At 36.8% G+C, this 21805-nt stretch overlaps 1 protein-coding gene across 11 annotated transcripts in view; it reads right to left on the bottom strand.

Annotated features, from left to right (window-relative positions):
- The window catches only part of RAPGEF2 (Rap guanine nucleotide exchange factor 2), a 186520-nt gene that overhangs the window by 85664 nt on the left and 79051 nt on the right, over nucleotides 1-21805 (bottom strand). For 8 of the 11 annotated variants that reach the window (XM_042049455.1, XM_042049457.1, XM_042049449.1 and 5 more), the window contains exons 5-7: nucleotides 5565-5640; nucleotides 3196-3363; nucleotides 526-543 (exon numbers count right to left, since the gene is read on the bottom strand). In XM_042049455.1, the coding sequence (XP_041905389.1) occupies nucleotides 526-543; nucleotides 3196-3363; nucleotides 5565-5640 (262 nt within the window). The remainder of the gene's footprint in view (nucleotides 1-525; nucleotides 544-3195; nucleotides 3364-5564; nucleotides 5641-21805) is intronic. The other 3 variants (XM_042049458.1, XM_042049450.1, XM_042049459.1) reach the window with 1 other exon arrangement.

Here is a 21805-nt window from a genome sequence, read left to right as displayed (position 1 = left end):
CATACTTTGCCTACAAAATCCAGCCTCTTTATACTGAGTCATAAACCATCAGAATGGAAGACAAGCAAGAAACACCATGGCAAAGCCTCATTTTGTTTCTTTAGTGCTCATCTTGTCACACTCCATTTCCGCATTTTACTGACACACAGGTACTAAACAGTGATAGGGGGCCAATTTTTTAAGTCAAAATCAAAGACTAAGTTCTCTGTGTCATGAAGAAGATACTTGAGTAAAGCGCCTGCCAAACACTAAATATTTGATATACACCCTTTGTTTATGGTTCTCATTTCCTGCAAATCACAGGATGTCAAAGCGAGGAAGGTCAGTCAAGCTGGGCAAGAGACATTGTACTGTTAGTAAATTTCACCTTTACATAAGTGTTTTTATAGGATAGTGAGATTGCTGAACTATCAAAGATAAAGGCTAGAAGGCAATTTTAGTCACAATGTGGCATCAGTATTATGGTATCACACTGCAAACCCACAAGTAAATTATTAGTGGACCATACACAGTAAGTTACAATACCTGAGGTTTAGTGCATTCCTGTGAGCCAAAATGAAATGAATGCCATATAGGAGGAAAGGAAAAGATGAACATTATCAGACATGCCATAGTACATTCCACCACTATGAAGATAATGTTAAAATTATGTTAATGAGGGTCCACCATCCCATACAAGTTGGCTCTACTGCAGAAAGCCATGCTGCAACTGAGACCACTGCATTTAATTTTTAATTCTTGAAAAGCACACCATGCATCTGCATTTCATGTCTAAATTTCACTCTATGCTTTTATGATATAGAAAACTTTCTTCAGAAAATACTGTTTGAACCTTCTGAAGAAAAGCATTCAGAGACTACTGCAAATAAAGAATAATAATTTATCAACAACCAAAATAATAATTCTACATGCTAACTGTGGATTTAGGGTAAAACAGAATATAAGAAAATTACACGTTGTGAAGATTTCGAGGATACTATCAAAGCAGCTTTATTAGTTTTAATCTCATGTATATAACACCTAAACTAGAACACATCCACATGGAAGAGCAAACTTGAAAACAAATATATCATATTAATCCTTTTTCCATTCAACACTTCCATCTTTTTTTATCAAAAATTAAAAAGCAGAAACAAAGATGACACCTTGACAGATGCTGACCAAAGAATGGATGGACAACAAGTCCACAAGATGTGTTATAATGCATCTTGAATTCCTATGTGCTTCAAAAAAATCCTGCTTTTTTCAGTCAATTTTTCAAGAAATTAAGACCAATAAAATGAGGTCAAAGGACATAAAATAGGAAGGGCAAAAAGACAACGCAGCTGTAACGTGTATGGTTAAAGCAATAGAAATAACATTGCTAGTAGAAGTGAATGAGAGAATAATGTCTACAAGATCACCAAATACTGTAAAAATAGGAGGAAATGGACCAGCATGAAGAGTCTTAACTACATTTTAAAACTCATTTGGGCTTATTTGACTCTATTTGCCTTGGAAAAAAAAATAATAAAGCCAGCCATATGCATTATATTACACTTTGAAAAGCAACATTTGAATGTAATTATTGTAAATTTTACAGTTTATTTGGCAATCTCTTCCATCTCAATATGAAATCTCGCTTGCAATGGATTTCCCAGCACAGACACAAAACCATTATGAACTTGCACAACAAAATAGCACAGGATGGACTTTTGCTTTTAGTACCAGTTAAGCTTACAAAAATTCATCAGGCACACCTAAAGTGAAATTTATACAACAGGCAAGGACCTGCGAATGCAAATGGCACTGTGTAATCTAAATATTGCCCTTCTAGAGTTAGGTACAAATCACACTACAACTGTTTGCTAAGCACAACACACACATCTAAATAATATGAGCAAAAGTAATTCTTTCTGTAATTCCTACAAAGTATAATACCACTTTTTTTTTTTTTTTTTTGCAAAAACAGGCCAATAAAATGTTTTATCTTCAAACGAAGTGAATTGGCTCAATTCACATTAAATTTAGAGGCAATTAAAACTGCACTGAAAATTAAACCATTAAAATCTGTTGTATAAACAAAACCAAACTATTGGCATAAAATGTAATTACTCAAGTCATGAGGAAAAGCCTGTATAATTAACAGATGTAATCAAACATCCACACACTTACAGACACACATTGAATATACAGTGAACTGGCAAACAAGTCAAGGAATAAGGGTAAAGAAGGAAAAACTGAAAAAGCTAACAACTGCATTGTACCAAAGATAGCATTTTAAAAACACTAAAGCTCTCATTCTGCGAATTTACATGTATATGGCTTTATATTGTACATTGTACAAAATTCAGCCCATGGAACTCAATAAGATTAAATATGCACAAAGTTATTTATGCTCGTGACTTTATGGTTCTACCAGACTTAGGGCTTAAACAAATAAATGGGAGCCAAAGACAAACAGCTTTTCCAGTATTTTGCTCACAGTTGAATTCAATACCAAACAAACGTATCAATCTAATAGAGCTTTTCTCAGTTTAAAAGCCATATAAAATATTTTGTAGAGTAAGTTTTAATTATTAGTTTATTTTCATCTCAAGAGAAAGTCTGGAAACATATATAGATTCCCTCCCTCATCCCCAAAAGCAATCAAGTAGAATGACCAAATGATTTCCTCGATGATGAGCCAACTATATAGCTCACTAAAACCCAAGTATAAAGGGCAAACACCAGCAAAAGTTAATTTAAATTTTACATTTAAGTTCTGGGTTCCAAAAAGAAATGACAGACTTAATCCAATTTGGTGTGCTGCAACGCAGCACAGTTCTTTTCAGGGAACACCTGTTACCACATACGTGAATGAGTGCTTCACTGACTGACCTTCTAACACAGCACACTAAACTAATTCTACTGTAACCTAACAGCAAAAGGAAATGAGAACAGAATTTCCTTCACAATTTCCCATAATGATTGGAACACTAAAAAATAATACATGACATTCACGGTCATAAGAAATGTACTTTCAACTCTGAACTAAGATGCAAGCTGCACACGTGTTCACGTACTGATGGAGCCACATTCACAGTTATTGGAAGGGAAACCTCCCCACAGAAGCACACTTGAAAGATACCAGCGAGTTTAGCCATTCTGACTGTGTTACTTTCAGTAGTTTTCCTGTTTATGTTTTTTTGTGAACCATAAATACAGACAGCTTACCGTATGGTAGCCTCTAGGTAGAGGTGGCTTCCCCACAGGATAAGGGTCAACAGTATCAATAATTGTTTGTCGCTCCCCCTTCTGGTTGATTTTCCTAAACCTTCTTCGAGACTGCCTGTGAGACGCTTGACGCTGAAAATATTCCTCATTTTCTTCCATGTAATCAACCTACAACAGATGCAAGAGAGTGTCTTTCCCCGCAAGAGAAAAATGTTTCTTTTCATTTGAAACACAAGAAATCCTATTTTCAAAAAACAGCAGCTAGCTCTGAATTTCCTGCATTTTCAGCACTAAGTGTGAAACTACTACTAAAATTAAAAAAAAAAAAAAAATACAACATTAGTATGAAAAGCATCACTAAATTTGATCCCTTTTCAAAAAGGACAGAAGAAAAATTCCCACTTGCTCACCCCTTTCTTACACTTATACAAAGTTTGTACAAAATGCACAAATACAAACATTTCACCAATCAATACATTACAGAAAGAAAAGAAAACTGGTATGAGACAACACTTGCCTGTTTCCCTGCTGACATCTATTCAGCATCCTCCCTAACCAATCTATGGCAAAAGTTTCACTCTTCAACAGGCAGGACTGGTTTTATTATTTCAAATATTTTGAAGGCATAAACAGATTTCTAATAAACTGGATTTACATGTAAAAAAATCACTTCAAAACAACAACAAGGAGAATAAAAAATACCCATTAGGTATATTCTAGTATAAAATTAGTCTTCTCAGTTTCACTGTCTACAGAGTTTGAAGACTAATTTAGTACACAATGGTATGCTGCAATGAAAATATCTGAACTAATAATTCTGGTTTTCCCAGAAGAGAATGATCTTTTGCAGTAATTTGGCTGAAAATCAACATCTCTTCTGTGTTCACCCTATTAAAAGAAACCTTACTCAAGTTACTTGAGACTAACAAGGAAATGAGGAAAAAAAAAAAATCACAGCTTCCAGCATTGGCTATATAGGGGGATTCAGTTAATGCCTGTTATTCAATTCCATCCCTCAGAATGAGAGATCTTATGAGGCACCTTGCAAGGTTCCTGCACATTTTTCAACAAGGAAAAGAAATATTACACAAAATACTCCTATGAATTTGCAGCTTATCTATCTCAGAAGGGTCATACATCAGTCAGCTCATGTGACTAAATACAGCTTTCCCTTGACACAAAGGGATGAGCACAGTCCCTGGTTCACCAGAAGAGCAGGCAATGCTTACCCCCTCTGCAGGGAGTATCTGTTTCACGTCTGACATCTTCACACTCACACCCTGCTACACCTCTTGTGTGGCCAAACAACTCTGGGGATAGGATTCTTTCTATTCAAAGAAATTATTCCTTTGAAAGTCTGATTGAAGTGTTCCATTTCATCTTTCCAAAACTGTAGAGGCTACCTTTTTTGACAAGCATGTGCCTCTGACCCAACATTATCCATCAGTCCAGAAAATTTCTTGTTGTTTAAGTCATCTCCTTTCCCAATGCCTATCTTTTTATCACTCTTCCTTATAACTCACCAAGGAATGCACATGGAACAGACAGACATTCACACAGCTCCAACCAATGAAATTGTATCTTTCTAGAGAAGAAAACTGGGACAACAAACTGTTTCCTGAATAGTCAGATGCCAGTTACACAAACTGGTAACAAACAAGTACAATCTTAAAGTAATACCACAATTTCCCAAGCTTCCAGAAGTTTTACAGAAACTGTTACTTGTTAGGGAAAAAATTGTTAGTGTCACAGTCTATATTTAAGCTATCTGTATATGACTTAGAGAATCGTCATGCCTGTATTATGAACTGATCTGTGCCCCAGTGACCCAGAGAAAAAAAATAATTAGCCCATTGATTCTTCATTTGTTCAGATGATGCACCCTGAGGCGACAACTAAAACTTCTGAGCCTGTGAACCCTCAGAGATGATGTTCTGCCACTGGACTACAGCAGATGCTGCTAACAAAATACCCTCACCTTCACCCAGGAAGGTTGGCAGAATTTAAAAATGTTCAAATTTATTCTTAAAAACTTCAGATGGCTGAGATTAAATTTAATTCAATCAAACATTAATTACTTAAGGTAACCTGAGATTAATACTTTAAAGCATCTGTATTTACCAATAATAATAAAGCTGCATCAAAAAAAAAAAAAAACCCACGAACTATTCTGCTAGCACAAGAAAACTTTAGTTTTACAAGAAAACTGCAAAAGTAAATGTAACAACTATATAAACGATAGGTATGACATCTTGTATTTATTAAAAGACCACATGCAAACCAGAAAATTCTGAAGTCTTACTGGAAATTGAAGTGTTACCAAAGCTGGTCTGTAAAATTTGAAAGCAACTGAGTGAAAATATTCTTACCACAATCATTTCAGATGGCTCTAAAACAATGCATTCACATCCACGTCTGAAGCTGCCGGCAGAACGCTTGCCAAAACTGAAACCAAAAATATTTCAGTTAGAAAAGAAATCAGAGATACAACACAATTCACAAGCATATTTATATCTTATTCAGATATTGTAAAGCAGAGAAAAAATATACCTACCTGTGCAGAAGTTTCATGCATATGTCCTTCGGCAATTAACTGAGACCCAAGGACACTAGGAGCCATCTATTTTGTATTTACATAGTTCCCTAAGAGTATTTGCTAAATAAGTCTATTAACACCAAAACAAGTGTCAATCAAGAGCTGTCTACTGAAGAGGCACAGCTGATTCTGAACTGCATTACAGAGTTTGATCTAGTATCTTCTGGCATTACAGTATTAAGTTTCCTAAGCTATCTGCATTTCTTTAACAAAAGCTAACTGGCATACCAAGGAGAGAATTAAAAGGCTAATCAACTTCAATTAGCTCTTTTCTCCTTAAAATAAATTAATAAAATAAAGAAGATACGAGTGTATTCCCAAATTGGATAGATGAGGACAAAAGGTTGTTCTGCCCTTTCATGACGCATTCCCATCACAGTGCAAGTAATTAAACATGATACTATTTTGTTTCCTGTAGGAAAAAACTGAAAGGTTTTTTATTTTGGTTTCTGGAATGCTCTGCCTGTATTGGATGAATGTGTGCACTTGCAGGGTTCACTGCAAAGAATCATCAAAGTGCAGATGTAAAGGTGGAGAGCAGAGAACCAGTACATGATTCAGTGAAATCCAGGACCTTTGCAGTAGGGTCCTTAATCATACATCATTGGAGTGGAAGAAAGGTAGCCAGCTAAAGTTTGTTTTGGGGGTGTGTGATTCCTCCTCGGCTAAGAATGCCAGGTCAGTGCCAGACCTTTCCCATCGCAGACTGGAGGGCAGGACAGACCCTAAAATGACTGGAACTTCAGGACCCCTCTAAGTTTTCTGTAACTAATCCACCCTAAAACTGCCAGGAGCCAATACAAAACTATTTGGCCTTTCCCTTTCTTCCACTTGGCACTGTGCAACAGACGTGGGAAACCTTCCTGACTGAAGCCCCCAGGGCAACACCTTGAAAAACGAATGGAACTCAATACAATTGTAACATCTGAATTTTAACCAATCCTGGCATGTGGTAGCACACTGAAGCTACAGTGTTTGTGAAAGATAACTGTTTTAAGCTTTATTTCCTCGCTCACAAACTGCAGTGCACACACCATTCAGAACAGTCTATCTAGCCAGTTCATATCTCTGCTCCTGTCCCGCCTGGCGATTAGTAGAAATGAACCATTTAACTTGCTACCCCAAAGGCTAATCTCTTGACAACAGCACATTTATAGGCTCAAAAAGAAGGCAGTCAGATATTGAAAAGAAATGCCAGCTGTGCTTATTCATCAAAATAATAATCGCATTTAATGGTACATGGGACTTTTACAATAGAAAAAATTTTCCAGAATACTAAGCCTCTTTAAAAGAAATATTCAATAAAGAAGTCTCTGGACAAAATGCTTATTTTCCTAGAGGTGAACACATGCTTCATCCTACAGTCCAGCAACAAAACACAGGGTTCTTTACTCTACAGTACCATCTTGAATTTTATACAATTTCAATTACTCTTAAAGACACCGGAAAATGAAGCCATTACTGATTCATTAAACTGTTATAGACGTGTCAAAACTTATTTTCTCAGCCAATAGCCTGATTCACACCACACTTCTTCCTTAAAAAGAGAAAGCAGGACTAAAGAAAGGAGAAAGTGAATCAACTCACTGACTGGAAAACAAAAACACAAAAAATGTTGATTAATAGGTAAACTTATTTGATATTCTAGTTGGGAAGAAACAGAAATACTCTCTTTACACTTAGAAAACACATATTGCTCTATTTTTTGCCAACCTATTTTTGTAGCCTCGGAGCAAGCACTCATTTCAACAGAAAATGCATATACACTTTTCCACTCCACCTTTCTTCTTCCTCTATTACTGTCTGTAAGTCTCAACTTTAAACTTCTGTCTGTTGCTAATCACTGCTGACATGCAAAAGTTTCAAGCTTTAACAAACACAGTAAAAACAAAAAGCTGTGTTTTGGATGTACTTTTCTATTCTTGAATAACTTATTTAGATTTCACCTTTTTAGCACCAGAGAACAGGTAGTCAGCACATTAAGACAGAAGGCATGAATTCATTCACTTTAAGGAAAATTCTCAATTTCTGCCCCCAGTAACACACTGGCTCTCATGGCAAATAACTGTGCCATTCCTGGACTATTCAGACTCCTGTGACAGCATGAAATTTATCAGAGCAGACAGTGCATCACATGTATATATTATCTTTGACCAAAGATCACAAGGCACTTCAGGCTGCAAACAAACTCTCTAAACTTTGTGAAGTGCTGTAAGAAAGAAGACGAGTAAATCAAGGCATAAGAAAGATAAATGACCTTTCAAGTGTTGCAGTTCTCAGATGGCCACACCAACTAAACCTCCTGACTTCCAATCTCTGCTGAAAATTCATCACCAGTGAGGAATTCACATAGTCAGTGAAAATGAGGGAACTCTTTTGTTACTGTCCATTATATCTGCGCACTTCAGAATTGTCCACCTCTGACTGTGGTAGAACAACCATCACAGTATTGCATACCATCTCTTGCAGAACCACACTTGAACACAGTTTTTGTTTGACATGCAACTCTGACTAACACCTGGCATCTTAGGGCATTGCTAATCCTGCTGTTTCAACTCATAAGAATGACATCAAAGTCAGTAAGTTGTATCTGAATTAATCTATCAGAGTTTTCCACAAGACCAAAAATAAAAGACCAACAAAAAAGTACTTCAGTGGCATTCTTCTCCAAAATCCCTAGCTGCAGTAACTAGCCACTCAGTAGAAGTCGTCATCAAACAAACTCAATTTAATTGAAAACAGGTTATTTAAAATATTAGCATGCAATAAGAAGCAAATACCCAACACATAATACAGTTTGTTACTGAGCTGATAAAAAAGTCCAAACTGTAAAGCCCTTTATAAAATTCTTCATTATAAGAATGTGAGGCACTGGAACAGGGTGCCCAGAGAAGTTGTGGATGCCCCATCCCTGGAATTGTTCAAGACCAGGTTGGATGGGGCTCTTGAGCAACCTGGTCCAGTGAAATGTGTCCCTGTCCACGGCAGGAGGTTTAGAATTATCTGACCTTTCAGGTCCCTTCCAACCCAAACCATTCTGTGATTCTCTGAAATACCAGCAGAAGAACTTCATACAAGGGACATACAAGCAGGCATGTAAGCTGGCTCAAGGGATGTTAGGTATCACACAGAAACACTACCGAGCAAATAAAGTTTCAGTGGAAGGGCTGATAGATATCTTCTTGATATGAGCTCTATTTCAGTAACTTTGACTAAACAATATTCTTTACTAAATTTTGATGCCAGACTTTCCTTAGAAAGTGAGTTTGACTACCCAGATTTCTCACAAAGTAGTCTACATGAGTACTGTCTAGCTAAAGTACAATGCAGAGAGCCTTTATTAGCAGGTTTCAATAGCTCAGGGATTTGACAAATTTACTTCTTCCCTTACTGTAGGGTGTGGTAAGACTGTACATATAGAGAGCCTAAAGCTTAAACCCCATATTTGTTTTTAAAATGCAGTAGAGAATTTTACATGATGTACACATCACATTTGGTTGTATCCTACCATTCCTTAATCATTTAAATCAAAATTGCCTTATTAAGCCTTATTAATTTCAACTCCTAAATATAGCTTGTTTGCAACTATTAAGTCAATGTTATGCCTGAAAGAATCACAGATTTGCAACTATTTTCTCTAAATTGGTGATGTGCATAAGAGAATTTCACCAAAGGAAGCTAAGGCAGTGTAAAGGTATCTTTGCAATTGTAGCTGTCAATATGGAATGCAGAGGTTGTAACAGTAATTTAGAAAGCCAGAAGGACTGCCTGGTCAGGATATTGCTACCTCACCTAAGTTCCCCAGAGAACCTTGTTTTGCAGCAGCTTTTCCAACACTTTTCTTCCCTGCTACCACATAAGCTCTGACTTGAGGTTCCCCAAGTATTAAGCTTCACAGATGCTCTCCTCAGCACCTGTCCCAAAGATAATTTCATTTCTGGAGTCCTTTTCTATCACAATACTTGCACTCCCATAGGGATACTGAATGCATGATGTGAATATGAACCCACTTTAATTTAAAAAAACCAAAAACAACAACTACAACACAACCAAAAACACCCCCCTCCCAAAAAAAAAAAAAAAAAACAAACCAAAACCGAAAAAAATACCCCCAAACACAAACAACTACTTAAAGATATATAAAACAATATTATTTACAGGAATCCACTTTACAGTAGACAGCTAGGTATTTTCCCCAAGCAATGTCTCCTTAACTATACTATTCCTTTAAACAATTGACAAAAAGTCTAATTTCCCACTTGACTATTCAAAAGCTTTTTTTCCAAATAAAGTCATTAGTATGAAAAAAACCCTCTTTTTCTCACTATGTATTAAAAGCAGGTATTTTAACCCATTAGTAGTTTACAATTTCATTTGCATTTTAATGCATTCTTAAATTGAATTTACACTGATCAGAGGTGACAGTTCCCTTATCCATAAGTGTATCTTACTACATACATATCTCAGCTTACAACTTGTTATACTGAAAATATACACAGCTGGCTAAAGAACAGAGGTATCAGTTTTCAGGTTTCATGCTTGTTAACAGAAGACAAGTTTTAAATGAAAGTTAAGGGTTTCCATGTTTCCCAAATTTACACTCTCAGTTTTCATTAAAAAAACCCTTTACTATTATAAAACTACAGTAGTATAAATATGTCTGTGGCTAACAAACAACAACAGAATAATTTAGGACCACTGCCTGCATTTATTCCCCTTCAAATTTAATAGATCTACTAATAAAACAAAACAACAAAGTACTTCGATTAAATGAAGCATCTAAAGCCACAAACAACATACGACTTTTTATAAGCACTTACACATAGAGACAGCCAAAAACTTGCAGGTATTGAGGTGACTTGTTCTATTCTTTCTCTTATCATCATGACATTGGAGGACAAGGCAGTTTTCTCCAGACACCACCCATCCATTTCCCCAGGTCCCCAGACATCCTCGTACATGCACAGACAGATGCTCTTTTCAAAGCTCGCAGGAGAGGCAGCAGCTACTAAAGAGGGAATGTTTCTCTATCAGCATTCAGCCCTGTCCCCTCACCCTGGGCCTCAACATTCCTGTTTTCACGTCAACCCAGCTCCCAACTGGAAAGTTATTTCTCAGCACTGGAATGTAAATGCATTCATCAAAAGTGATGCAGGATCTGAAGAAAACTTCGCAACACCAAGAAAAGGGTTTTCAGTGTGAAGCCCTTTTCTTTCTTCCTCTTAAAGACCAAAGATCACTCACAGAAAACTCAATTTCACAAGTTACAATTATTTTTGCAAAAAGGACACACATAAATTTAGGGTTTCCTCTACAATGTAATCTTAACTTTTATTTCTTTTGATATTCCCTACATTACATTAGCTTAAGGTTTTACTAAAACTATTTCTAATTCTCACAAGGAAAGCTCCACAAAGTATGGTCACCTCTATGGTGCACATTCTTCAGCATGCAATACTGTTATCATTTTATGTATATGTAAATGCAATATTTTGAACAAAATTGCTGGTTGAGAATAAAATCTATTTCATTGACATTTCCTCTGAATCAAAAAGTATATTCTATTCAGACATGTTCTAATGAAAGGAAAAATACAAGTAGCAAATTTTCTTGTTTCTCAAGTTCTTAGAATCTTCTAGGGTATATGTATGCAAGAAAATAAGTTCCATACAGATTTTGCTTTTTTTTTTTTTTTTTAATAACAAAATTTACAACATAATTAAAGTAGAAATGTAATGCATGAACATTGCAATGATTTATGCCAAAACTCTAGGAATCAGATGTTCAAAAACTTTCTTTGCTCTGAAGTTTTCAAGTGGGATGTACAATGGGTTTAATATCACTGCTGTGCAATATTTGCCAATGCAGAACATCTAAATAAACATGGAGATTAAAGTAAACATTATCCCTCTCCCACCTTCACTGCAACCAATCTGTTCAAGACCGTACATGAATAAATCCGTAAGCACAAGGCTATGCACAGTTCAGTTTAGTTTCTCAAGCTTTTAACATATTCATGATAAAAATGGATCTTAAGTTACATAAACCTGATACTTCAAAGCTCTTTTTGTGAAAATTACCTTGCTTCAGTTGACATCTACATTTAGGAGAATCATAGAAAACAACCAAAATGAAATACAGAGGTATTGCGTGAAGCATATCTAGAATTTGAAGTTATGTAAGCCAAAGTGCCTTCATTTGCTCTTAGGTAGCCCTCATCCTGAAAATGCTATTATTACCATCACCATTTACATTCAAGTGCTATCTACTGCATTTCCAATCTTCCCTCTATCCTCCAGTTTTCAATATCAGAGCAGAGAGGAGTTCCATTGGATGGATCATTTGCTGCATGTCCCACCTGCACATGCCACTTCCTCACAGCAGTGCCATGACCCCAGTCATGGCAGGCACCTGCTTTCAATCACTGCATCAATTATTATCTGATGATACAGAAGCAAACATGAGCAGAATGTCTGGTCTCTGAAAAATCCCCATATCAAATCTTGATGTAATAATCAACATTCAGCTTGCAACAACATCAAAATGTTAGTTAGTCAGATTTAGTTCTAAAGCAAACCAGTCACACTGAATTCCTTGATGGAATATAGAGCAGTATTAAGCAGATGTCAAGATGGGAAACAAAATGGGGACTATTTTCCATCTGCCATTTAGAGAGATAATAAGGGATTCAGTCAAGTTTGTCCTTATGCATCTTTTTCATTAAAAATCACCATATTTCATTTTGGTATGTCTAGATTAGAATAAAAAGCATAAGTCCCTCTACATGGTTTGTTCCAGCCAAGCTAGGTTTAGCTCAGGTTTAGTTCCACATCAATGTGCTCTGAAACCCAGACCTCCACCCAACTCATCCTTGCCAGGGATGAAAAAGAAGAACGTTACAATTAAAAAGCTCATACATGCACAAGCCATTCCCAGGGGAACGCTTAAGTGCTCTGATGAAAACTAAATTTGGCGTGGCCATTTTCTGACCCCTCAGAAAAAAAGACAGAGCCCTTCATGCATGCAGAGCCACTCTAACGTGAACAGTGCTCCGCTGGGGATGATGCAAGCAGGGAAGGCAGCAGTGGGTTTCCCCACACTTAGAGCTCCACGCTGGAAACTATGAAAGCAAGAGCTTGTCAACTGAAAGACAGAACATCAAATTATCTCATAGTATAAGGCTGACTTCTCTGATTCCCATTTGAATTAGTGGCTGTCTTTTAGGAAAAGCAAGTAAAGATGCAAGGGAAGCCCAAGATGCTTTTGACTTGTACTAACTACTCTTTTTAATTAAAATGTAGTGGTCATCTGCATATCAAAATAATAACTAGATTAGCTTTCTTTTCCTTTTAACTTATTTAATTTCTACAATGTTATTCTGTTTATAGTGTTTATTTTTTCAGCAAGAGCAAGTAGCTGCTTTACAGAAATGCTTTTCAGTTGAAAGGAAAATTGAGATGCTGGCAAGTGGAATACAAGTTGAAGAGGCATTTGCAGACCTGTCACTACTTGCAAATCCTGGAGACATGAGCTCACTGCATACCATGGATAAGGATGATTAGGCTTATCCAATGTCATATGATAGCTTAGATGTTTACAGTCTCAGATACAACAGCTCATGTGTCAGGGAAGGGACTCACTTGCAGTATCACAGCTAACTACATGCCACTTAATAATACCTGGGAGGAGTATTTCACAGGAGAAAAAAGTCCCAGACATCACTGCAGCTCCTTGCTTGACTTGAGACCCAAACCACCCGCTGCCTGTGGGGGAAGAGGAACCGTGGTACCAAGGATAATAACCCTGGTGCTGCAGCAGGAGGGTGCGAAGAACCCAGCAAGCCAGACAGAGAGAATGTCTGATGACTAATCAGACCACGCTAAAATTATAGAATAAGCACATTTATAGTAAATTAATGCTTTAAATAATTCCTGCTAAAAATGTGTAGAAGTTAAGACTCCAGCTGAAAACTTCAGTAAACCTCTTCAGTATTTCGAACACTTTTAGTTAGCATCCTTACAGATGACAGACTATAGTGCTTTATCTACGTAATTCTCACAGGGATTTAATTCTTATGCAAAATGCAACCCAGATCAGAGGTTGCATTAATCTGTTAATTTATAGCTGACTACTGAAAGCACCTCAAAAGAAGTTCCTGAAAACCCACAGTGAATAATTTGAAATTAGCTAGATTCTGGAGGTTTGCTTCTATAGCAAGTCCCCTCAGTCAACCCTGAAACATTTGCTATAGGATCTTCACACAGTTTTTCTTTTAGAACAGACTACTGTTTTGGAAAGTGGGGTTAATTCTAAAATTTTACCTGGTTACAAGAGTGAATATGGTAGCAAGATTGACTAGTTTAGGTAGAAAAATTAAGTAATTGTGTAAAGTTTCACATTTGTTGCTTTTCGTTTTATCTTTTCATAATGTTACATTAAAACTAAAACATTAGGCTGAAAAATGGTTACAAACCCAATCTTGAAGAAGTGCTGTTAAGAATAATAAATCGTTTTGCAAATTTACTGTAAAAAGGGTAGATGCTCAGGGTCTTTATAGCAGCAGGTGATCCTCACTACTTTTCAGACTAGAATACCACTTAGCATTCCTTTACCACCCTTTTATATATACGACACTAAAGAAATGTGTTGATGGCATTTTCCTGTTGAACTCAAGATCTGTGTTCATAGACTTTATATACAATTATATAAACAAACAAAACTGGAGCCTGTTAGTAGAGGCAACAACAAATTCAGCTTGTTGCAGCAGTTCAGCTTTGCAACATCTCTAGTACAGAAAGCTAGAAGGCAGGTACCTCATCAGAACACCTGAGAATAGATCCTTCTTTGGGAAAAGTTACCCTTATTTTATTTTTAAATTAGAAGCTCTCACATTATTTTATCTCAGAAAGCATTCAAAGATGAAAGGTTTTTTTCCTAACCCACTTTTTTCCTTATTCTTTCAAATAAATAAATAAATAAATAAATGGTTTGAATAAAGACAGCTTTGCTTATGCTTCATGTTAATGACGTCTGTGTTGCCATGGAGATTCCTGTGACATCACAAGATCTACATAATGGTCTCAAAGAATGACAAGTTGTTGGAAAACATTACTTAAGAGGCAAGACCCTCTCCAAACACAGCTTGGCTTATTAACATTCATGAAATTCATTAAAGCAGAGGAGTATTTTTCCAATGTCATACAAAGACTTTAGATGTTAGCTTCTAAATGAAGACTTTTTATATTGAAAAATACAAAATAAGCATTTTTAAGTCCCCCTAGAGACTTTCATAATTAAGGTATCACAAATTGTCTGCTTTTTAAAATTACTAAAATAACTTGACATGTCATCCAGGTTTTTAGAAGTAAAATAAGACCATGCATATTGACATTTTCCACACACATCATTCGATAAAACCAACTCATTCACCTGGAGAGCTATACTCATTACCTAAATAACGAGTTTCCATAAATCTGTTAGTGTACAAAGCAGATGTATTCAAGATAAATTTGTGTGTTTGTCAACGAATAAACAAAGTAAACCAATGGAGTAGTAGTGACAATTTTGGTTTACCTGTTTATATTATAATTTGCAAATAAATTAACATGTTATACTATGTCTTGTATCCCTGGATTTGTTTTTCAGAAACATTTGAAAATTTTAGCATCAGTTAAAAGAAAACCCTCAAAACATTTTCTAATCTTCTACCATAAGGAGTAACATTCTTTTAAAAAGACCATTTGCAGAAGAATTACAGTAGTGGCCTCATGCTAAGAATCAAGAAAATAGTTCTAATTCCTTCCAGTTATTCTACAGTCCTCCATATACATAAGTAAACATCATTACTTCATCTTATCAAGATTGTCCTTCAGCAAAATTAAGTTTATGAAAGCTCAGATCCCGTGAATTTCACGTGAGGCAAAGAAAAGGCAGTGTCCTCTCTCCCCTCTCTCCACATGGGTGTAACTTTCCCTTTTGGTATTCTTTATGCTATTTTTGCACACAGTTCATTTTGTTATTATTTAAAGCTAAGCAATGACCATATGAGTTCAGTTCATTACACTTACAAAACTTGTCCAGAGACCCCGAGAGCGCATAAAATAAACAGGGTCTTCCTTTTGACTTTAGCAAGAATCTTATAATGCAGTTTTCCCAAGTAACTGAAGTGGGGTTTGATGTTTCGCAGGTTTGTACTAAAACTCAAAAGCTTAAGTACTATTAAATTGAATCAGAAGAAAACTTAAATCAGAAGGAACAGATTACATAATAGGACATCTCACCAGCTGCAATATCAATTGCTAAAAATCAACAATTATCTTCAGATAGATACCTTTAATTAACAATGTAAGCAGTAGTGGATACCCCAATATAATGGGTCTCACATTTAACTTTCAAATAACCGTTTACTTTACTACACAGAGAATTTTCCCCTCCTTAATTTCTCAGAAAGAGTTCTCAATTTTTTCCACATCCCCATTTGTATGCAAGCAATTTATTACCGTTGCAGAAAACAGCTTTTTAATATTAAAATCAAGACTGAAATTTTAGAAAGAAAATGAGAGTACAAGTGAGAGCTGTTGAAATTAAATATATATCACATAATTATAATGTACAGAAGAGCAGTAAAAGCAAAAGAAAAGACGAACAATGTTTCCAAGACTGGTTAGATGTTGTTCTCAATGACTTCAAATTGTGACATGCTCCATTAGAGACCCTAAAGCTGGGATTAGAAAGGTGCCTCTAGCCCAATGAGACACAAAATAAACTAAAAAGAGTCAGCAATGAAACCATACTGTTTCAAGGCCAGCTTTTACTGCAGCACCTTTTTTAAGGAACCAGGCAATCAAATGAACATGAAATGAAGTTTTTCTACAATGGAAATGTATACAACATCTTCAGGAAAAAAATTGAGCGTTTTCAGTGGATTTAATCTTTTTTGCACCCAGACGGCAGGGGGGAATAATAACAAAAAAAGCCCAAAAAACCCTCACCACTATTTCAGCACATTTTTTCAAAAATCAGTCATCATTTTAACCCAAACTTTCTAACTTTTAAAGAAATGGGATGTGAGAGTTGGCATCAGTCAGAGTCATCGATAATTATGTTTCCTCTATCAGCTACTTAAAAGGATTCTCTCTTTTCCTCTGCTTTCTTTCTTCTCAAAAATTATGCTCAAAAAGCTCTTCTGCTTAATTTTACTTTTTTCTTACAGTCCTTTTCAGTTACTTTGAGCTATTAAGACACATTCATGCTTACACTGAGATAATCTACTGCCTGTGTTACCTCAGATTTTATTTTTCCTTGGCATTGGCAATATCCCACTGAAAAATTTTCATTATACGTAATCTGTATAGCAAATGCAAAAATAACCTAAACTGGTTCACAGCTGAAACTCTCCATAAAACCAGTGGTCTGGATTTATAATGTTACATACTTTGTTTCTGTGGTCTATATCACAAGTGTAATTTTTTCATTAAAGTAGATATCTTGAACTTGTAAGTATTTTCATACAACCTCCGTTTCAATGGGGAAGATAAACACCACTGAAGTGAATAAAGGACAACATAAGAAAAGTCTAACTTCTTTACTTAATTTAAATGTGCCGACAGCAGCAAGAAGTGTCATCTTGACTCAGCTTATAAGTGAAACAAAGGAAAACCAAAACCAAGGACTCCTGAATCTACAAGCTCTACACCACCAATTAATGGTGTCTCTCCTACAGAAAGCATATTAAAATGTTCTGAACATTACACAAATGCCCCTGAGCAGCAGCAGGTGATCCAGACCTTCTCAAGCCCATCATCAGGTCTTTCGCATTGAAAGAGACAGAAGTCTGTAGCTCTAAGTATATACAGCTAGAAACTGGTATAAGGTTTGCATTTGTGAAAGCTACTGAAGTTTGCTTTTCTCCTAGCATGAGCATTTCCATCCCTGAAAGCCTCCCTGTCTTTAAGAGAAATCAAAACAACTCAGGCTCACTGAAAACATATTCAGGTCATTTGACACTTTCAGCTTCATTGTTATCTCGTCATTACAAACTTGGAAGAAAGCCTGGTAGCACCAGACACACAACATTAGATTTCTATTTTTGTTTTCAAAAGATGCCAGTGTAATAGATTAAGTCCCTTAACATTCTATCAGCTCTGCAAAAACAAAATTCCAGTAGCACTGAAATATGACAGGAACAACACCAGACACCAGCCAATCTCATCATTTAGGAACTGCCTCCTCTTCTATTTCCCAACACCTCAGATACTGTCATGATCAGTTTCAGACCTCAATGAACTCTTCAATTACTCTGGACGGGATAAAGGATAAATTAGCTGCAAAAATAATTGCAAGTATTCACATTCAAAGAAACCTGTACACCATTTTTTTCAAACTTCAAGAACAGTTTTAGGTGACATGTAGCCTGCGGTCTGTATCACAAACCTTGCTGAAATAGCAGGTGACATCACAGGGCCCATCAATTTATGGCTCAGCTAATTCAGCTACAGCCAGAGCTGACTGTGTCTGAAGTGATGAAGTCAGACTCACTTGAAACCCTCCGTGCATGCCCCCCCTGCCAGCCAGCCCTCAGGGAGCCAGGTTCAGGAGCAGCCCCATGGCAGCTCCAGCTCCTCCAGCACCTCCTAAGGAAGGCTGCAATGACACACATGAGTGACTGCTGGATTTCACTGCTAACACTGACCGTGATACCAAGAGGAGATTAACAAATTCAAGGTAGATGGCCAGATCAGGCACTCCTAGTAAAATGCTACCTCTTGTAGGCAAGCTTTTGTTTTCTCTAGGAGTTTGAGTCTCAGTAAGTAATTCCAGTCACATGTGCTGTGGTAAGTCTAATTTTCTGCTTGCAGGTAAACAGTAAAAATCTTCATCCAAAAGGACACATGCAGTCTTTTGGGTAGATGCAGACACTACAAAGCAATTAGTGTTTATTTCTCAGTGTCTATTTAAAATTCATTGTGAGTAATTCATGATAGCCACACAGTCATAAATGGACTGACATCACCACTACTCCCAACTTCCTCCTTCAGCTTATGATCTCAGTCTTTCCTAGATTAAACCCTAAGATCACACTCCTTTTATGCTTCAGTTTCAGTTGATGGGACTGAAATGCTGAACCACTGCATTCAAACCAGACAGAGGACAGGGCAGCAGGGGGGTCAGCCCACAACAATACCACACTCTATGCCTCCCCACCAACCCTTAGAGACAGTCAGGAGCATGATACAGACATACCAGAACAACAAACAGGTCACAGGAAAATCCAGCAGCAGCAAAAAAAGTGAAGTTTTCTATTCAAGACAGAGAGTTCTGAGGGCAAACTAAATCCAAAGCATACACTTCCAAGTAACTTCTTAAACAGACTTGAAATTATAACCTGGGGAGTTATTTCTCTCTTCAAAGATCCAATGTATGGTCTTCATGTTTCCATCATGATGCTGCAAATCCTTAGCCATAAACAACTCAGAACCTGGAAAAAGCTAAATAAACTCCACACAGCCCTTGATCAACTCCCTATGTAGCTTAAACAACTAAACTAGCAGCTCACAAAAGTACAACTCTGAGCCTCCCACAAGTCCATTATTCTAAAACTCTGTTTCCTGCTCGGGGCAGGGAAAAAAATCCCTTTTTAGGGGATTTTATCATAGTTTAAATATTTGTGTATACTGATCATTCTCTTTCAGTTAAAATCCCAGTTTCATTCTGTGATATCATAGGTTTCAGCCAGTAACAGCCATTATTAATAAACACTTAGCTGCAAATATATGAGTCATATACCCAGAGAAGGATATTATAATTGTGATTAAAGCTATCAGCATAATTTTACATACTCAAAAGATCGATCAAAGGCTCTTCTGTCTTCAAAATATAAACACACCATCAGTTAGATATATGTAAACCACAAAAAACAGCATGATCCAGACATCACAAAAATTAGGAAGTATGTTTCAGATACATAAAGCTGTATAAATGCATGTAGATAGCCAAGGGCTCTGCTCCAGCACTATTACATTCACATTCATTACCTGCCAAAATAAAAAAGACTGCCAAAATCCCTAACAAATTTTATTCTGAAAGGTTACTTTTATAAGTTAATGAGGATACACTTCGACGAGGACAAAACATTTCTGACAAACTGAGTTTTGCTATTGCTTTACACACGTTCAAAAGAAGTCCATAATTCGTTCAATGACTCTCCAGTATGATTCGATATTCCATTCCATTATTTAAGTTATTTTAGTATGGGAAAGACCAGAAGACTAAACCATCAATATTTAAACAGATACATCCCTTTTAATTTTGAAAATAGTAAAAAACAGATGTTCTCTCATCTTCAAAACTCAAACCTTTTAATTAGAGGAAAAAGCTTAAATAATTGTTCCTGTAGGTAAAATCTGTGACCTTGCCAAAGGGAAAGCAGCTCTCCATGGCCATATGAGGCGGTGAGGGGAGAACTGGTTGGATGTGGCAGCAGTGAAGGACAAGAGGCTGCAGCAAGGAAACAGCAGATGAGAGAGCAGTGAAAGCCAAGTGCAAAGCCAGGTTTGCAGGTGGCAAGTCGGCATCACAGGATGCCTGAGCAGCACAGCACAGACCACCAAGATGGGCTCGGAAGCATTCTAGGAAAAAAGCAAAAAAAACCCCAAGTACCAGAGCCAACAGTCTGAGAAAAACTGCCCAGCACTTCTGTATTTTGTTGCTGCTAAGAGACAGCTGCATCCTCTGGTCGTGGAGGCCAAGAGCAAGCACGAGGTAAGCTAGGGGAGATCTAGGAGACCTTTTGGCACTGCAGCTCCCATTTAATGAACACAAAAGAACCCAGTGGAGTTTGCACTAGAAGCAAAGCTCTGGTACAAAAAGCACACAGGAAGTCCAAGCACATGATCAAATGTGGTGAGAGCATGGAGAAGCCTAGGGAAGCTGGAGGCCGCTGCAAAAGATATATTGAGGGACTGTCACATTGCTGCTGTCAGTGGCCATGTGAAACACAGGAGAGCCAGGACAGCCCTCAGGCAATTGCATTTTCTGCTCATTTATTTTCTGGAGTTCATACATAAACCTCATTCTATCATGTGAACTGCCTTCAGGGTACAGATGCTCAGGGGAAATTATGAGGGGACTGAGTGCTAATTTGTGCTAGTTTGATGGTCATGGTGGGAGGAAAGAAGTAAGGAATGTTTAGTCTAACCATAATACATGCCTGATAAGTTAAAGTAAAGGAAGAAGTTTGTAAATATTAATAGGAAAATAGGGGGAAAGGGGCAGGACAGAAGAGGGATGATCTTCCTCACATTAAACTGTAAGAATAAATTTCACTGTTGTAATTTACAGAAATTAAATAGAAGAACAAGATTAAGCTTTACCTTATGTCACCAAATAAATGGCAGCTTTAATTGATCAGAGCACAGTTCTTTAAAACTGTGGATTGCATATTTTCCCAAAATAATAAGATAATAAAATCCAGCCTTTTCTTATGAACACTATTTGCTAGCTGATGGCTTGGCATTTGAACAAATGCAAGCTAAACTGTATTACAATAGGGAAATAAAATTAAACTCAAGCTATTTTCAAAAAAACAGACATGGTTTAGATGTTAAAGCAAAGTACTCAATTTAGGACTTCATGTATTCCAATATTCCATCTTGAACAACTTAGTTTTTTAAATTTGGAATTAAAGACTCGTCCAGTAGCTAGTTACAAGTAATTTTGCAAGTCACCCAGTACATTATAAAACTTTGTCAAAAATTTGCAGCTTTGACACTCATTTCAAAGTATGTCAACAGGTATCTATTTGACCATATCTCATACACTGCAAAGCTGCTTAATTTTGGACTGCTGTACTACTTTTCGTTTACATGGTGTTTTAGTAGTATTGCTGCTGTTACTGGTCAATTTTTTTATCTCATTGATGCTTCCAGCAAATTGTTCTTCTCCCAGCTCGTGATCTCTGCCTTTGTGTCTCCCACCAGAGAGTGGAGGGGAGTGAGAGGTGTCTGGTTTGGGAGA

The sequence above is a fragment of the Corvus kubaryi genome, unplaced genomic scaffold (assembly GCF_017639235.1).
Source record: "Corvus kubaryi isolate FWS band 111438036 unplaced genomic scaffold, C.kubaryi_AGA036_p1.0 71, whole genome shotgun sequence".
NCBI classification, from domain to species: domain Eukaryota; kingdom Metazoa; phylum Chordata; class Aves; order Passeriformes; family Corvidae; genus Corvus; species Corvus kubaryi.
Note: the sequence above shows the minus strand (reverse complement) of the source record. Positions and strands in the feature narration are given on the sequence as shown.